The sequence below is a fragment of the Lepidochelys kempii genome, chromosome 5, assembly GCF_965140265.1.
Source record: "Lepidochelys kempii isolate rLepKem1 chromosome 5, rLepKem1.hap2, whole genome shotgun sequence".
NCBI classification, from domain to species: domain Eukaryota; kingdom Metazoa; phylum Chordata; order Testudines; family Cheloniidae; genus Lepidochelys; species Lepidochelys kempii.
Genome location: NC_133260.1, coordinates 87,439,736 through 87,457,668, shown reverse-complemented (window position 1 = coordinate 87,457,668; position 17,933 = coordinate 87,439,736). Strand labels below are relative to the sequence as shown.

At 39.2% G+C, this 17,933-nt stretch overlaps 1 protein-coding gene across 5 annotated transcripts in view; it reads right to left on the bottom strand.

Annotated features, from left to right (window-relative positions):
* CNTNAP4 (contactin associated protein family member 4) overlaps window positions 1-17,933 on the bottom strand; it is a 310,896-nt gene that overhangs the window by 251,392 nt on the left and 41,571 nt on the right. For all 5 annotated transcript variants that reach the window (XM_073344935.1, XM_073344938.1, XM_073344940.1 and 2 more), the window contains one exon: window positions 14,020-14,130. In XM_073344935.1, the coding sequence (XP_073201036.1) occupies window positions 14,020-14,130 (111 nt within the window). The remainder of the gene's footprint in view (window positions 1-14,019; window positions 14,131-17,933) is intronic.

Here is a 17,933-nt window from a genome sequence, read left to right as displayed (position 1 = left end):
TTTATAGAGACCAAATCTCCTGTTTTAGTTCTTAGTAGGACTCTGGAGAGTTAATTAAATATCAAAGTAAGATCAAAGATGAGTTTCCTATATTTATTGGCCAAACCCAAAGTGCTATTCTGCAACTAACAAGGAAAGATTATCATTTGTGAGAAGACATTGATGCAAAGGCCTTAAGACAATATTTTAACGAAGAATTTAGCAAAAACAACAGGACATATATTGCCCAAGAACATTATGAGTAACAAAGCCAAAATGTGTATTTGAACTCTTAATGGCTCATTAACCAATGCACACCCTAGAGCTATCATATTGCTTTTGAATGTAAAATATTGTACTGACATTTAAAGGTGTGTAAGTGCTTCACTGAATATCCTATGAAAAATAGTTTGTGGTAAAAGGTGAGAAGAAAAACACAAATAACTATTTCCTACTGGTAAGTGATAAATTTCTCCAATATTTTCTTCACTCTCAGCCTTCTGAACTTCAGCCGTGTTTTTTGCATTTGTTTTATTCAAAAACACCTATCCACTGAAGCTGTTCCTGTCACTAAGGAGTATCGAATTGGTTTTCTGGCCTTTTTAAGGAAATTTATATTGAACCTAAGGAGATCTTTTTAAGGCCCTCTCAGTGTCTTTACAATCTCCCTTAACCTCTAATTATTCTGCTGCAGCAGAGTATTCACCAGCCTGACAACAGTGACCTTAAAACAACCACAAATACATAAATATTTAAATAGTAATAGTAAAGCTGCCTCAGCATAGTTTTAGAGGCAGTAACATAAAGGAGACATGCCAGCTGTACCCAAAACAAGTCACCCCATAGAAAGATGCATGGTGCTTGTTCTGCCACTGTCCCTTGAGTATCCTATCAGAAGAGCGACACTTTACATAGTTGTGAGTGCACTATCAGAGCTCCACAAGAGAGAGAGACTGCCCAAGGATGTGCATCAAAATGCCAATTTAGTATTTCCCATCTCCATCCAGCATTGCTCACTTTTGAGATTGTGCTGGGCAGCTGCAACACCCCTCACCACAGCAAGAGTCTGCAAGCACTGCATGCCATCACAGTTTTATCTATTAGGAGACCAGTTTTACATCAGCAGGACACAGCATAACCCCCACGCTGAATTGAGCCAGAATGCATTAGTTTTTGATATGGCAATTATCACAAATCTGAATTATCAATAGAGATCTGCTAATCTGACCCTTGACGATCTTCACACTTTATAATCTTTTTTTAAAAAAGGGGGGGAGGGGAGGAGGGGACAAAACCATGTCCCTCTCCCCCACTAGGGTGGCCAGCTTTCTAATATCTGAAAACCAGACCCCTGCTCCGCCTCTCCCCGCTCCCACCATCGCTTGCTGATCTCCCACCTCAACTCCAGTGTGAGCAGCCCCAAGTGACTTGCAAACCCCAGCTCCAGCAGACCACCTTAGGGTGCAAGTCAGAAGTGCGCTGCAGCCACATAGGAGCAGCCAGGCAGCCCACTGCCAAGCTAGGACACAGCCCTCCTGCACGGCACGCTGCGCCTCCCTCTGCATTGCTTGCATGGCAGCCCCCTTCCCCACCTGCTTCAGCCATCCACACCCCACAGGTGCCTGAGAGCACGGCCAGGAGAAGTGCTGATTGGTGGGGCGGTTCATGTTTCTTCCCGCCCTGGGAATGTTCCATGCCCACTGGGAACTGCTTACCCTGCTCACCATGGGTCCCTGCACTCTGCCACAGCCCTATAAACTGTGCTTCTCAAAGTGGGCGCCCACTTCAGAGCTGGGCGACAGGCTGCCAATATGCCTTCACCCCTGGTAACTGGACTTCTAGTGTCCAGTCAGTACATCTGACCAGACATTTCCAGGTTCCCTCTTCAACCGGACTTTCCGGTTGAAAACCAGACACCTGGCAACCCTGCTCCCCACATCTCAGCCAAGATTTAATATCAAAAGCTGTTGTGAGTTGGTCTATTACTAAGACTTCCTTAATTATACAAAATACACCAGAGAATGTTTAAACAAATAATTAAATAAATAATTAAAACTGAATTATAACTGAAAATAATTGAACAAAGTACCTTTTTGTATATTTGATAATGTACTTTTCTTGTATTATTGTATTGATTCACTTAAGTGCTCATTTGCAAAATTTAGACATTTGCAATGGGTCTCCCTGCCATGACTGAAATTAATGAGATTCTGCTCTAATAAAAAAGTTTACAACGGTCTTATTTCACTTTTTTTTTTTCCAGTTTTCAATATCATTTGTAGTCTTTAAAAATCAACTAGCACAAGAGAGTTGTTCTTTAAGGTGCCAAACCAAAGCCTATTGAAGTAAATGGGAATCCTTTTCATTGACCACAACAGGTTCTGGATTGTATCCTAGCCACTAGTTCCAATGTTATCACTTTCTGTTCTTGCAATAAGCAACACTTTGGACTCCAATTGTGTGTGCGTGTGCACATACGCTTGAATATCGGATATAGATCTCAATCTAGTCAATGGGACTACGTTGTGTTTAAAGTTATGCATGTGTTTAAGTGTTTTGCTGAAAAATGCCACTGATGCCACTCAGATTAGTTCTACTTCTCTTCAAGACATCACCACCCACCAACATGTCAATCTATTTGTCTATGAAAAATCTTAACTGACATTTCACTTGCTCACCTCCCAATACTTTTGATATTACTAGTTCTACTTAGACCTTGTCTACACTGAAGATTTGCCTTAATTTCAGCCATCAGGACCAGCCACTATAGTAGCTGCACGAGTGCAAGCCTATGTTATAGACAAGGTAAACTACTATAAACTGCAATTCACATTGGGGCAGTTTACCCTGGTTCCAATCAAAAGTGAGCTCTAATTCACGCAAACAGCAGCTTTGTTTTCTACACTAGAAGTTTATAACAGTGAAACTGCACCAGTGGCTAGTCACTGATAGCTGTAAATGGGGCTAATCTACAATGTATATCAGTGGCTCTCACCCTTTCCAGACTACTGTACCTCTTTCAGGAGTCTGATTTGTCTTGCGTACCCACAAGTTTCACCTAACTTAAAATCGACTTGCTTACAAAATAAGACATAAAAGTAAAGTGTCACAGTGCACTATTACTGAAAAATTGCTTGCTTTATCATTTTACCATATAATTATGAAATAAAACAACTGGAATATCAATACTGTATTTACATTTCAGTGTACAGTACATAGAGCAGTATAATCAAGTCGTACATATGAAATTTTAGTTTGTACTCACTTCACTAGTGCTTTTTATGTAGCCTGTTATAAAACTAGGCAAATGTCTAGATGAGTTCATGTACTCACTGGAAGATCTCTGCGTAACCCCAAGGGTGTGCATACCCTTGGTTGAGAACCACTGATGGACACAAGGCCTTAAGTGCACTTCCTTCTGTTGCTCTGTATAACACCACCAATCATCCACTTTCTCTACCCTACACTTTCCACTCACTGCATTCACTACAATCTGTCTGGAAGTCAATTAAACTCCCTTCTTAGCCAACTCTGAAGTACTAGTGTTCCTAAAGAATCAAGGATGGCTTTACTGCAAATCCCACTGTTCACGGCAGTTCTGAAGGGAAATGCAGCTGGGGGTTCCTGTCTTAAAGTGTCACAGCATGCAATTGTAAATTTTATAATAGTTATATGTTACAATAAATACTTTGTATAAAATATTTTTTAAAATCATACTTTGTCCCCTTATGCTTCCTTTTCTATCCCTTTCATCTTATTTTGCTCCACATTTCTGTTTCTTCTTTGGTATTCTTCATAATCTAATACTAATTGCTCTCTTCCTCCCTCACCCCATCCATAACACCTTGCAAAGAATCTAAACCTGAAACTGGATTCTTAACTGAGAACTGTTTGTCCTAAACATAAATTAATGATTTCAGGGTTTTTTTGTTTCCCTCTCTCTCTCAGAAATGACATTTGAGTGGTGGACAGAGACCTTTGTTCTTTAAATTGTCTAGAGACCAATTAAATGTGTCCCAAACTGCTGAGTGATGTGGCTTGCACTAGCTGGAAGTCACATTTCAACACCCCCCCCCAACTCATTATCAGTCGACCTGAACTAGGTTACAACTAGGAGTTTTCCCCCTGGAAAGTAATTTAAGAAATCTAATGAAGTGTGATGTATATGCAGCAATTTATAAAATTTAATTCTGTGTAATTATATGTACACTATATAAATTAATAATGGTGACTGGTACACAAGGGAATTGTAGAGTGTTTTATTTCTAATCTGTCATATAGCACCAGGACAGGACACAGTCCATTTCAAGAGGATGTAAACATTCAATTTACATTATTCATACTTCAAACGGTGGTTGACTGGGACACAGTGAGCCTACTACTTTTATGGAGGGTAAAATATTCAAAAATGCCCACATTACTTAATCGCTTAAATCCCATTTTCGAGCCGTGATTTAGGGACAGATTTACAAAGATGTTTAGGTGCCTAAAGATGCAGATAGTCACTCAGGTTACGTCAACACTACAGCCTATGTCGGCAAAATTATGTTGATCAGGGATGTGAATATACCACTCCCCTGAATGACATAAGTTATACCAACATAAGCGTGCGCGTGCACAGTGCTGTCAGCAGAAGAGCTTCTCCCACTGACATAGCTTATGCCACGCATGGAGGTGGGTTTTTTTATGCCAACAGATGAGCTGCTGCAGTGCAGCTGTACCTATACAGCTGCAGTGCTGTTCATATAGACATACCCTTGAGTGAGATTTTCTAACTGTCTAACACTTAACTCCCATTGATTTCAATGGTATGTTAAAATTTACCTGTTTGTTTCCAGGCCGTCAATTAGAGGGTTCAGGATATGACTGTTTTGGTTTGTGGTTTGATTGTAGAATTTTCGTTAAAATGGTGTGCTTTAATGGTTTAATCACTGTCATAAATATAAAGGGAAGGGGAAACCCCTTTAAAATCCCTCCTGGCCAGAGGAAAAATCCTCTCACCTGTAAAGGGTTAAAAAGCTAAAGGTAACCTCACTGGCACCTGACCAAAATGACCAATGAGGAGACAAGATACTTTCAAAAGCTGGGAGGAGGGAGAGAAACAAAGGGTCTGTGGCTGTCGGTATGCTGCTTTTGCTGGGGATAGAACAGGAATGGAGTCTTAGAACTTTAGTAAGTAATCTAGCTAGGTATGTGTTAGATTATGATCTCTTTAAATGGCTGAGAAAATAGTTGTGCTGAATAGAATGACTATTCCTGTCTGTGTGTCTTTTTTGTAACTTAAGGTTTTGCCTAGAGGGATTCTCTATGTTTTGAATCTAATTACCCTGTAAGGTATCTACCATCCTGATTTTACAGAGGTGATTTCTTTACTTCTATTAAAAGTCTTCTTGTAAGAAAACTGAATGCTTTTTCATTGTTCTCAGATCCAAGGGTTTGGGTCTGTGGTCACCTATGCAAATTGGTGAGGATTTTTACCAAACCTTCCCCAGGAAGTGGGGTGCAAGGGTTGGGAGGATTTTGGGGGGAAAGACGTATCCAAACTACGTTTCCCAGTAAACCCAGTTAGTTTGGTGGTGGCATTGGCGATCCAGGGACAAAGGATAAAATTAATTTGTACCTTGGGGAAGTTTTAAGCTAAGCTGGTGAAAGTAAGCTTAGGAGGTTTTCATGCAGGTCCCCAGATCTGTACCCTAGAGTTCAGAGTGGGGGAGGAACCTTGACAATCACACTTTCAGTAGTAACTCTCTCTAACCAAAGTTTATCATTTGAGAATGTCCCTAGATTTCTTATTATTAAAATACAAATATTTATCCCCAGTTACTACTGTAAACACGCCACCACATGAGATAGGTAAAATCTTCTCAAAATGTCAACAAGATTCTTTTCTGAGCCCAGATAAAAGGACACAGCTTGCAGGCCCAAAACAGTTCATGAATTACAAGCTCTTGCCTTACCCCTCTCAAAATGTGTAAATACGCCTCCCCTCAGATGCTATGTACAAATAAAAGGGGCTTCTCCCTGAACTCTTTAATGACAGAAAACTCCTTCTTGCAGTCAGATTCTTATCAGAACCTTCTGAAGATTTCTGATAACTAATTAAAGTATTGTACAGTGACACAGACTTTACTGAGGGAAAAAAGTGTATTCTTAGCTTTAAAATGTCTGAAAGGGTAAATAGCAATATGTAGAGATAAAGGCAGCAGGAGTGGGTCAAAACTGCATTTCATTGTACTATGTTAGAGTACAGATTAAGTAATAGCATAAACAAATTTCATTCATATTTGAAAATGTATTTTGATCTGATCTTATTATGGTCCTTTTGTGTTCATTTGTATGGACATTTGAGTAATCTACCTTTACTGATAGAAACCCTCCTACAGACCCCACGTGCTCCCAGCTCTCTTCTTCTCAGTCTGTAGGTGGAGAAACAGCCCCAAAGGATTTACAAGGTAACAAGCCCCACTAGAAAGATGTAGAAATGTGGATGAATGAATTAATCCTACCAGCTGCTGTAACAGGCCGATGCTGCTACCTTTGAGGCAATCTCCCTGGTCCCTGTTCATAAGGAACCTCCTCCACTCAATTTCTACAGTGAGCTGAAGTGCCCACCTTAAACTCATCATCTGCCTTTCACCGAATTTGCAGGTTGGAGGAGTCTTGCCCTTTACAACGGCTATGAAGTTGGCACAAGCAGGTAATAAACTAGCTCTCTATATAGCCCTGACTCTCCTCTGCACTGTCATGTATCCTCCTTTACTAACCTCACAAATAAAATTCTAAACTAATCCGTTCCAGCTGAAACACATTTTAGGTTACTCAATGGATTTTGGCTGTGGAGTTGAAAATTATGTTTCAGGAACAGTTGTAGGAACAAAACTTTGTTTCCAGAAATAATTATGAAAAGCATATAAAAAGGGTGCAAATAAGAGGACCTTAAATTAAGTTTCAATTCACATTTGTGAATGATTTTTTCCATTATTTGCACATTTGCAAAACTCCCATTGACTTCAACTGAGTCAAGATTGCATATCAGGTCTCTAGTAGTTGCTTTCATGTCATCCTAAGCATACTTAAAATATTTGGCATATAGACACTGAAGCTATATTATGAAACTAAAGCCTGTTTGAGGTTAGTCTCTTGAAAAATCATTGATGATTATTCTAATTTGAAGAACTAATCAGTCCAGTAATGCAGGGGTAGCATTTCCTGTCTTGAAAATAAAAGGTGACAGGAATGTCTCACTCTCAATGCATTAATATGCATCATCCTGAGCCTCTATTTTGTATTAGTCATTGTAGCATTCATTTATTCAACCCAATTCAAACATTAATGATTTATATCACCTCTTTGTCTTTATTTCACCTATTCAAGTCAGGTAAGTCACAGAGGTACAAGCTTTGCTGTTAGCTGGATCAACTTAGATTTGCTGTTAATTTATAAAAGCACCAAGATTTCCATCAGATTGCATCATTTTCATTCTACCTTCATTTTCTTACAGCTTGTATCAATGCAAGAGATCAGTCTTAATGAATTTTATTTGCATGCTAATAAAATTGAAAAAGTAAGCCCATTTTAATTATCTTCTGAGGACTGTCAACCTATTTGTTTATAAAACCAGTGTAATTATTTGTCTTTTGTCACTATTTATTACAAACAAATTTGTTGGATTTGGACTTTTCTTCTAACTGCTTATTGTCTGAAAAGTGATCACATTTGTTTTTACATTTTTGTTTGCGCTTTTTAATTGTTTGGTGAATGGGTTTTACTAATATATTTTGGCCTATGAGTTCTTTGTAAACTTGTCATTGCTAGTTTTGATATTCAAACATCACTGTGCAATCTGTGTAATTTGATGCCATCGTCTAGAGTTGGCAGGGCTGGCAGAACCAGGAGAACGATCTTTTTTCTTGGCTGCGTTTTGTCAGGCGATCATCTATCTTGTTGCATTGGTTGACTAAGGCACCCATGCCGGCAGGCATTACACCCATGCCAGTTCATCTGTAATATTTTTCTTTAGGTTGAGCCACAAATAATAATGCTGGGTGGCCTTGTTCCAGTTGGTGTCTATTACCATCAGGAAAGGTAACAATACCCACTTCAATAGCCCATGACCAGAAGAAGAATCCAAGGACAAACAAGGGAAATAGCAGTATCTACCTCTTTGGCCCAACCATCATCAAGGTAACCTGCTTATCAAAAGCAGCATGTAGACTGTAGCATATAGAAAACAAGAAGAGCATCATGGAGAGCAGCCCCAATCTCCATGGTATTAGTCAAATAAGTGTTGATATGAGTTTGATACCAAGCATGCTGGCTACAGTTGGGCTCTCTTACTTCTCTGTCAGCTGCTACCATTTTTTTTCTAGATGCCTAGAGTTTGGCATTAGTCTTTTGTAGTTCCTCTTGATTCGCTGCTGTTACAGCAGCATCTTCTCTCCCCCTGCAGAAGCTGTTCCTGGTCTACAAGCACCTTCTCCCTCTTGCCCAATGTGTGCCCAGCAGAGATCCACACCTTTGGCTTACTCCACCTGCTGAATACATGTTGCAGAAACAAGAACCTCAAATATAGATATTCAGATACACCAGTGACAAGAGGCATAAAAGCAGCTACATAGATAAACCCCTCCACCACCACCTTGCAGCTGTGGATATTACCCTGGACCCTTTTGTCTCAAACTTGTGTTACTACTTGCTGGCCCCACAGTTCTTCCTGATGGTAGCAAGACTCCCAGTCAGCAGCCTTTTTTAGTTCACATCGGCAGGCACCCATATAGCAACAGAATCCCTGTGAATAACTGTTCCTGTGCGGCATAGAGACTATGCCATACAACATGTGGCAAAATGGCCAATGTTGGTATGGTGGATCCCACGTTTTTCCTTGGTGGGGGGGCTAGGACACCACCCCTTGCATCTGGGGTGCCAAGGGCCCAGCTAGTGGCCTGGGAAGGTGGTAGAGTAGGGAAGCAGGGAAGAGGTCTGGGTTTGCTCCTCACTCTGAGTCCCAACCCCTGTCAAGCCATGTGCGTTTCTTCCCCCTTGCATAAGGTTACCCTCAGTCCTGGATGCTTGGGGCAGGGTCTCCCTTTCTCTGGTCTTTCAGTTCTCAGCAACACACCTCCAAACTCCAGTCCTCTCTCCTTGCTTGCACACACTGTCTGCCTGAAGCAGGGTTTTTTTTACTAGGTTCCTGACAGGGCCTTAATTGACTACAGCTGCTCCAATTAACCTGTAGTAACCTTCCCTAGACTACAGGGAACCATGCCTTAATTAGCCAAGGGCTTATATATCTCCCCTCGACTACTCTCCCACCCCAGGATCAGAGACCTCCTGGACTACAACTGGGGAGTCTGGGTGGATCCCTATGCACTTGGCTGGCGCATGGGGCTCTCCACGCTCGGCACATACTTTGGGAGGTGGAGGAAGCCTTATTCTCAGTCTTTCCTCAAGTGGGTCCTGCAAGAGGGTATCCCCCGCCCGGCCTCACCCCAGGCCATCCGGATCTCTTCATCAGGCCCCTGCCCCGTGAGCCCTCTCGGCCCCCACCCCTTCATACCCCGAGCCGGCTGCATGCTTTGCAGCTGGTTCACTTCCAAACCGCACCATAGGACCATCTTTACACGCTCGTGCTCCATACTCTTCATTTCCCCAACCTCATGTCCTGCCCTGATACCTTCTACCAGCTGCAGAGGGTGAGGGACCCCAGTGGGCCAGTCTGTATTCCATCTTGGTTCCAGGCCCACCAGGGACATTAGCTGGTGGCTCCTTCATGGAGCCATGAGCACGGGTGTGTACCTGGAGCAGTTCACCTCTCTTACCGCCGCTTCCCATTTTTGCAGTGTGAGGGAGACCCTGGCCCATATCTATCTGCAGTGCGCCAGGTTGCAGCCCCTCTTCCAGCTCCTCCAGAACCTCTGGTTGAGCCCACTTCCTGGCACTCAATATGACCACTCTCCCACTGCTCCCTGGCCCTGCTGTATCACAGATCATTGTCCCCAAGCATTGATTCCTGCCTCAATACTTAGCCAAACTGCAAACACTTCCTGCATGTTCTCAGGCTGGAACATGTACAAAATGCCCCCAGTTAAAGAGACTTTTCAGGTGCTTCAGTTTCCACTCTTCTATCCCATCTAATCTCCCCTAAATGTTGTCCATTCAGAGTTGCTGCCTTTTAAAAATCAATGGCTTTCTCATTCTCCTAGTCTCTCTGACTCCCAGCCCCTGCACTCCTAACTCCAAACATTGGCTTGGCAAACATTTCCTGTGTGAATAAACTCATTTGTCTGCAAACACACATATTCATGAATATATACTTATATTTCCTGATTAAATTATCTTCCTTATATGGTCACCTACAAAATATTGTTACAGAAATGTTCATTGAAAAGTACACACAGAAGTTAAAAAAAAGTCAAATCCTGATCTAGAAATTGTGAACCTGTTAGTGGGAAAAAATATTCACTAGTGGCCCAGCCTTAATACTGAATCCTTACAACACTCAAAAAGGAAACATAGATTAAAGCTAATTTATAGAAGGCTAGAGGGCATTTTAAGATTTTTTCCCCTCCATCTCCAGGGGGAGTTGGATCATGCCATGTAAAGGTGGCTAAACAAGTTGTCTGGTCATGAACTACTATATCAACAAAATGTCTGAGCATAATGGATGAATGAGACATTCAGATCTGTATCGTGCTGGGTACTGTGACCCTCAGAGGTAAAGAACGAGTAGGCAGAGAGCTAGCAATCTTCTAATTAGACAACCCACTGCTTTGGATATATGTGTAATAGAAAGATGCCAGAGGTAAAGCTATGATCATTACTAATGCCTGAGCACATTAGGGAGGAGGAAGGCAAAGGCAATTTTAAAAGTAATAATGCATTTTACTATGATGCTGATAGATTTCATAGTTTAAGAGATATAGCTAAATGAATTAACACTCTTGGGAGTGCACCTTATTGAGACAATCCTGCCATCTTCTCACAAAGCAATGCAAAGTAAGGTCCTAAGGTAAGCATCCTTAGGAACACTTCAGAACACAGTCGATCCCTCTTATAATGAAGTCATTTTATTTTAACAACTTTATTCTAAGCAGAGGTTCACACTAATTAAATTTACAATTTACACAATGTTGTAATGAAGCAATTTGGGACTTTCATTCTACTTCACTATAAATCGTTTCAGAGTGCAACATGAGTTCCAATGTACCATGGAGATCCAAGGATAGAAAGCTCTCTGGAAGTATCAAGTATTATTAACACTTATCTTACATACTTATCAATATATGTAAATTCTTATTAAATAGATAGGGTGAGTTGAATGCATTTGAGTGCTTCTTAATAACCAGAGCTTTTTTTAAGTGTCTGAAATAATGCCGTATTACTAAGGGCTAGATTGTGATTTTAGGTACCGCCCAGGTGTAGCCCTGGAATGCATGGAGACTCAGGCCTGGTCTACACTGGGGGTGGGGGATGAATCAATCTCAGATACACAACTTCAGCTACAAGAATAGTGTAGCTGAAGTCGACGTATCTTAGATCGACTTAGAATCACTTACTTCATGTCCTCACAGTGTGGGATCAATGGCCACCACCGCTCTCCCGTCGACTCCGCTTCCGCCTCTCACGTGATGGAGTTCCAGAGTCGACAGCAGAGCGATCGGGGATCGATTTATCGCATCTACACTAGACGTGATAAATCAATCCTCGATAGATCGATCATGACCTGCCGATCCGGCGGGTAGTGTAGACGTGGCCTCAGAGAGGCACACATCTGGGCCACAGTTTCTTCACTGCTTATTCTTTGCTGCCAGGGGTAGTAATTTAGTACAGCCACAGAGCAGCAGAAAATTCCTATCTCCTACCCCAAACTGGCTCAGCTACTCTGCCTATTGCTTGCCCATCTGCCCCAGGAAGAGAGTAAGCAGGTGAGTAGCCTTGCTTACTCTTATGCACCTGCTACCAAGGTTCAGGTAGATCACAGAGGAGTGTAAGGTGGACTCTTACTCTATCTTTAGACTTGCACATGAGTGTAGTCCAAGTCACAGTCTAGTTTTAATCTTGAGGCAATCTTGTTTAGAGACAATAAAAAATGCTGTTGTTCACTTATATTTTTAGCTTAACTAAGAGTTTGGTCCCTACAAAGTAATTATAAAAAGAAATATTCTTAGCTACTTCTGCCAATGGGCTTTTGTTTACCAATAACTCCACGTTGCATCATTCCACTTTATTGCTACTTAAAATCTTTTTTGAAGGTTTTTGTTCTTCCTCATCAGTAGCACTTTGATGGTAAGATCAAGAACCACCTTGGCACACAGGAAAAAAGAAAAATTGCTTTGAGTGCATTATTGACAAGAATGACTGAGTTCCTGGATACATGCCTAATGAGGTTGATTACTGCAATTTCGTGGTATTTCAAAGTTTGGTTTTCTCTCTTCAATACCCTAAATACTTATGTTTATTTTTTATTTTGGCTTTTGAGTGTAATTAGTCATTACTAATATGCAATTAGTACAACACAATGTCAACAGTGATTTGTCCTTGAATGAATGTCTAACTCATTTTTCTTTCTAGACAAAGAATTCATATCATGTCACAGATATTGTCAAAAAGCTTCAGAATAGTTGTCCTTCACACAAAGTATTTTAATAGATTTTTGTCATTAGCAACAGAAAATGTGTTTACAGTAATTACAAAAATTTCTCTTCTCTCAGACAATTTCCTTTTCATGACACAATAGATCATTTAAAATTATACTGTAGTTAGTTAAATAGCAGTTAAAGAAAATATTTTCTGGATCCTCTGTTACAAGTTCTAAATTAAATAAATCTTCCAGCAATAATTCAGCAAAGTTGTTTCTAAAAAAATTTCTAATTTTAACTGCATTTTAAACAAACAATAAGATGTACTGTAAAGTCCATTTGTATGCTTTAATTCCAGAATTTGACCAAACTGATATGGAAAACATATATAAGAATTAGGTATGGAAATTGGGTAGATATAAAGGACACGCTGTCATTACAAGAGGCAAGATTTCAGTACATATTTGCACACCTACATTTGCTTGCATAATTCCTAGTATTTTGCATGCAAATATAGAGGCACAATTGCATGCTCACCTAAACTGCAACTGTCTGCTGTCCTTCACTAAAAAAAAGGCTCTAAATATCAGTAGTTGCAGTTTGTCATTAGCTTCCAATGTAGGTTAGGTGAATGCATATGGAGTCATTATTAGATGGTCAAAGACATTAAAATTTGAATTTTCATCAAAATTTTGAATTTCCACAAAACAAAATATTTTCATAAATCTTTTCATGATAGTTTTATCCATTTTTCAATGACCTCTTGCAATTACTCATATTCCCAACCAGGTAACATATATTACCAATGGATATCCACTTGCCCCCATATTGGTGCGTATATATAGATATATATAGATATAAATCTCTGTTTCTATCATTAACTTCAAGGATTACACTCCATAAGAACATTTCCAACACGTCTGTTTTCATTCCTGGCAGATATAAGGAAGTGCAAATATATTATATATATATTGAAAACAGACGTGTTGGAAATGTTCTTATCAAGCGTAATCCTTGAAGTTAATGATAGAAACAAAGATACTAGAAAACTAATGAAAAAGCCTTTTCTTGGGAAATTTCCAGTCCAATTTCATGAATTCAAGTATCCAAACATTTGGATGCTTAACCAAATAGATTTTCTGAATCAGTTCAGCTTCATCTACTATTAGTATTAAATGAAATTACCAAAACTCCTCCAGTAGTCTGTATGCAGTTATGTCCACACCTCTCCTCAATACTTGTATATGACACAGTGGTCTAAATCGTAGTGATAAAAATCTTATATTTCCTAAAACCTTAAACACATTTTTTAAAGAAATACATGCTCACTCTTTATCATTTCAACATTCTATAAAAGATAATGTTGAAAATACTCACTGACCCTCATTTACTTTTTCTATGTAATCAAATGCTTTGGAAAAAATGAGGAAATAAAGCAGAAATCAACAGAAAATAGACTCACCATCTCTTCGATTAAGCCTTGCAAATCCAGGACTATGACTGCTAGACAGCTCTGATGAACTGCTGAATGAAGACTGAGGCAAGGCAGACACCAGCTGATCATCACAATTATCTGTCAGGAAAAAACATCACGTTCAGGTTAATGCACTGAACACTGCTTACTGAAAATTATAACCAAGAACCAACACTGGAAAAAATATCTGAATTGGCCTTTTGTTTGAGGAAGCACGTTCCAGAATGTTTGTCTCAGGGTCTATTATATGTACCAGATTAGTACTGAGCTGGCACTTTTTATCTCACCTATATTTCATCAGATTACCATGGTGTAATTTCCTAGATTCTCTGACTTCTTATATTTCCCAAGTTCTAACCTAACTTCGAAGACAGACTTGATAAATGGCTCACAGTTCACTAGCTACTATTTACAGGGATAGGTACTGACACCTGCCAGTCCTGCTTTAGCTTGAGCAGCATGAAGCTTTGACCTGAGCACCCGCTCTATATTTCTCTAGGTGTTGAATAAAATCATATTACATCCAATTACAATATCCAAAAAAAAAAAAGTGCTACATTAAGATGGATACCAGAAAGGATGATACCTTGAGCTTGCCAAGTGCATGTGTGTTTGATGTAGAAGCAACATGAAATCACGGTTAGACAATTATTAGAATGCGAGTCTCAACTTCATATAGAAAGAAACCACAGTGTTTCAGATAAGGAGATTAACTGCAGTTCAAAATCAATGGTGCATAAGTAAGCAGATTCTAATCAATATTTTGGATGTTAAATCCCTCTCCAGCTCAATTACTACACAGGACATGTGTTCATTCTCCATTTGTATTGCAAAATATAAATTGAGAATCAATACCTGTTCTAGTTTTAGCTGAAGGAGGACTGACTTAAAACGCACAAAAAGTGTAAGTAAGCCTTTTCCTGACTATGCTTTGCCTGTATTTGTTGGTTAGAAAAAGAGGAGAAATTACGTAAACTATCACTCTTTAAGATGTAGCCTGTATATCTGAAACCCTTACTGGGATCATGAGCATCTTCTAGATGCAAACAGGAAAAGGAGGATCACTGGTAATTCCCACTCCCATCAAGAGATGTGTTCATCCAACTGGCATTAGAACTAGAGGAAGACGGATGAGTCTAAGATAGCTCTCTCACTTAAAAAAAATACTATGTATGAAGGACTAAAGAAATAATTATCTATTTCTAAGGAATAATGGTTTGTATTGCCAATTAGTAGTGGTTCTTTTGTACCAAAGGTACAGTCCTGAGTTTGTTTAAATTTAGAAGATGATGAAAAAACAAAGAGTAATTTTTAAGACATTCTCTTAAGAGGTGCTGACCATATTTGCCAAGGAGATGAATTCACTCAACTCCCATAATCTTCACTAGACACAGTTAGCATACTGCATGTCTGTAGCCAAAATCAGTAACAATACAAGTAAATACTGAGAAAATACAAAGTGTCGCATAGAAACATCTAGTTACAGCACACATGGGGCTACAACCTGCTTGATACTGAAGTCCTTACTTGTGCCAAGCGTTCATTGAATTGAATGAGAATTTTGAAAGCAGGATTGGACTTAGTCATTCATTTGTATTGTTTTTCTGTATGGGATAGACACCCACAATAATATGACATGCAAAATTAAACATCTATATATACTAGGGCTGTCAAGCAATTAAAAAATAATCACATTGTTAAACAACAATACAATAGAATACCATTTTTAAAAATATTTTTGATATTTTCTACATGTTCAAATATATTGATTTCAATTACAACAGAGAATACAAAGTGTACAGTGCTCACTTTATATTTATTTTTGATTACAAGTATTTGCACTGTAAAAACAAAAGAAATAGTATTTTTCAATTCACCTACTACAAGTACTGTAGTACAATCTCTATCATGAAAGTTGAATTTAGAAATGTAGAATTATGAACAAAAAATAACTGCATTCAAAAATAAAACAATGTAAAACTTTAGTGCCTACAAGTCCATTCAGTCCTACTTCAGCCAATCACTCAGACAACCAAGTTTGTTTACATTTGCAGGAGATAATGCTGCCCGCTTCTTGTTTACAATGTTACCTGAAGTGAGAACAGGTGTTTGTATGGCATTGTTGTAGGCGGTGTTGTAAGATATTTATGTGCCAGATGTGCTAAAGATTCATATGTCCCTTCATTCTTCAACCACCATTCCAGAGGACATGCATCCATGCTGATTCATAGAGTATCAGGGTTGGAAGGAACCTCAGGAGATCATCTAGTCCAACCCCCTGCTCAAAGCAGGAACAATCCCCAATTTTTGCCCCAGAGCCCTAAATGGCCCCCTCAAGGATTGAACTCACAACCCTGGGTTTAGCAGGCCAATGCTCAAACCACTGAGCTATCCCTCCCCCCTTGATGATGTGTTATGTTCGATAACGATCCAAAGCAGAGCAGACAGATGCATGTTCATTTTCATCATTTGAGTCATATGCCACCAGCAGAAGGCTGATTTTCTATTTTGGTGGTTTGCGTTCTGTAGTTTAAGCATCGGGCTGTTGCTCTTTTAAGACTTCTGAAAGCATGCTCCACACCCTGACCCTCTCAGATTTGGGACAGCACTTCAGATTCTTAAGCCTTGGATCAAGTGCTGTAGCTATTTTTAGAAATCTCACATCAGTACCTACTTTGTGTTTTGTCGAATCTGCTGTGAAAGTGTTCTTAAAATGAACATGTGCTGGGTCATCATCCAAGACTGCTATAACATGAAATATATGGCAGAACATGGATAAAACAGAACAGGAGACAAACAATTCTTCCCCAAGGAGTTCAGTCACAAATTTAATCAACACATTTTTTTATCAAGCATCATCAGCATGGAAGCATGTCTTCTGGAATGGTGGCCAAAGCATGAAGGGGCATACCAACGTTTATATGTAAATATCTTGCAATACCGGCTACAAAAGAGCCATGTGAATGCCTGTTCTCACTTTCTGGTGAATAAGAAGCAGTCAGCAGTATCTCCTGTAGATGTAAACAAACTTGTTTGTCTTAGTGATTGGCTGAACAAGTAGGACTGAGTGGACTTGTAGGGTCTAAAGTTTTACATTGTTTTATTTTTGAGAGCAGGTATGTAACAAAAATATATACATTTGTAAGTTACACTTTCATGATAAAGAGATTGCACTACAGTACTTGTATGAGGTGAATCAAAAAATACTATTTCTTTTGTTGATCTTTTTTACAGTGCAAATATTTGTAATAAAATAATATAAAGTGAGCACTGTACATTTTGTCTTCTCGGTTGTAATAGAAATCAATATATTTGAAAATAAGAAAAACATCCAAAATATTTAATACATTTCAATTAGCATTCTATTGTGTAACAGTGTGATTAATGGTGACTAATTTTTTTATCACGATTACTTTTTTTGAGTTAATCACATAAGTTAACTGCGATTAATCAACAGCCCTAATATTTTTATATATACGTACACACACACACACACACACACACACACACACATGTATGAGGGCTAAAAAATTGTTTTCACTGTCATGTACATTTCTTGATCAAAATTTTTAATCAAATAGTAAATTCACCAAAACTGCAGTTTTGGTGCAACTGAAACTATTTGCAAATTCAGATCAAATTCAGCAAATAGTTTTTCCTGAAAAAACAATAAGATTTTTCCCCCCTAAAAAAAAATTATATCGTGTGTGCAGTGTAATTCCCTCAAGGTAGCTCCAGAGCCGGTTCAGGTTTTAGAGAGAGAGAAAATGTAAATGAAGGGAACCTCTGCTCACTGCTGAAGGTGAATTAGGCAATCATAGCTGTGATGAGGTGACAGGGTAAACACATCAGCATAGTGTTGATATTTAAACAGGAATTCCTGGAGCCATTGAGGAGGTCAT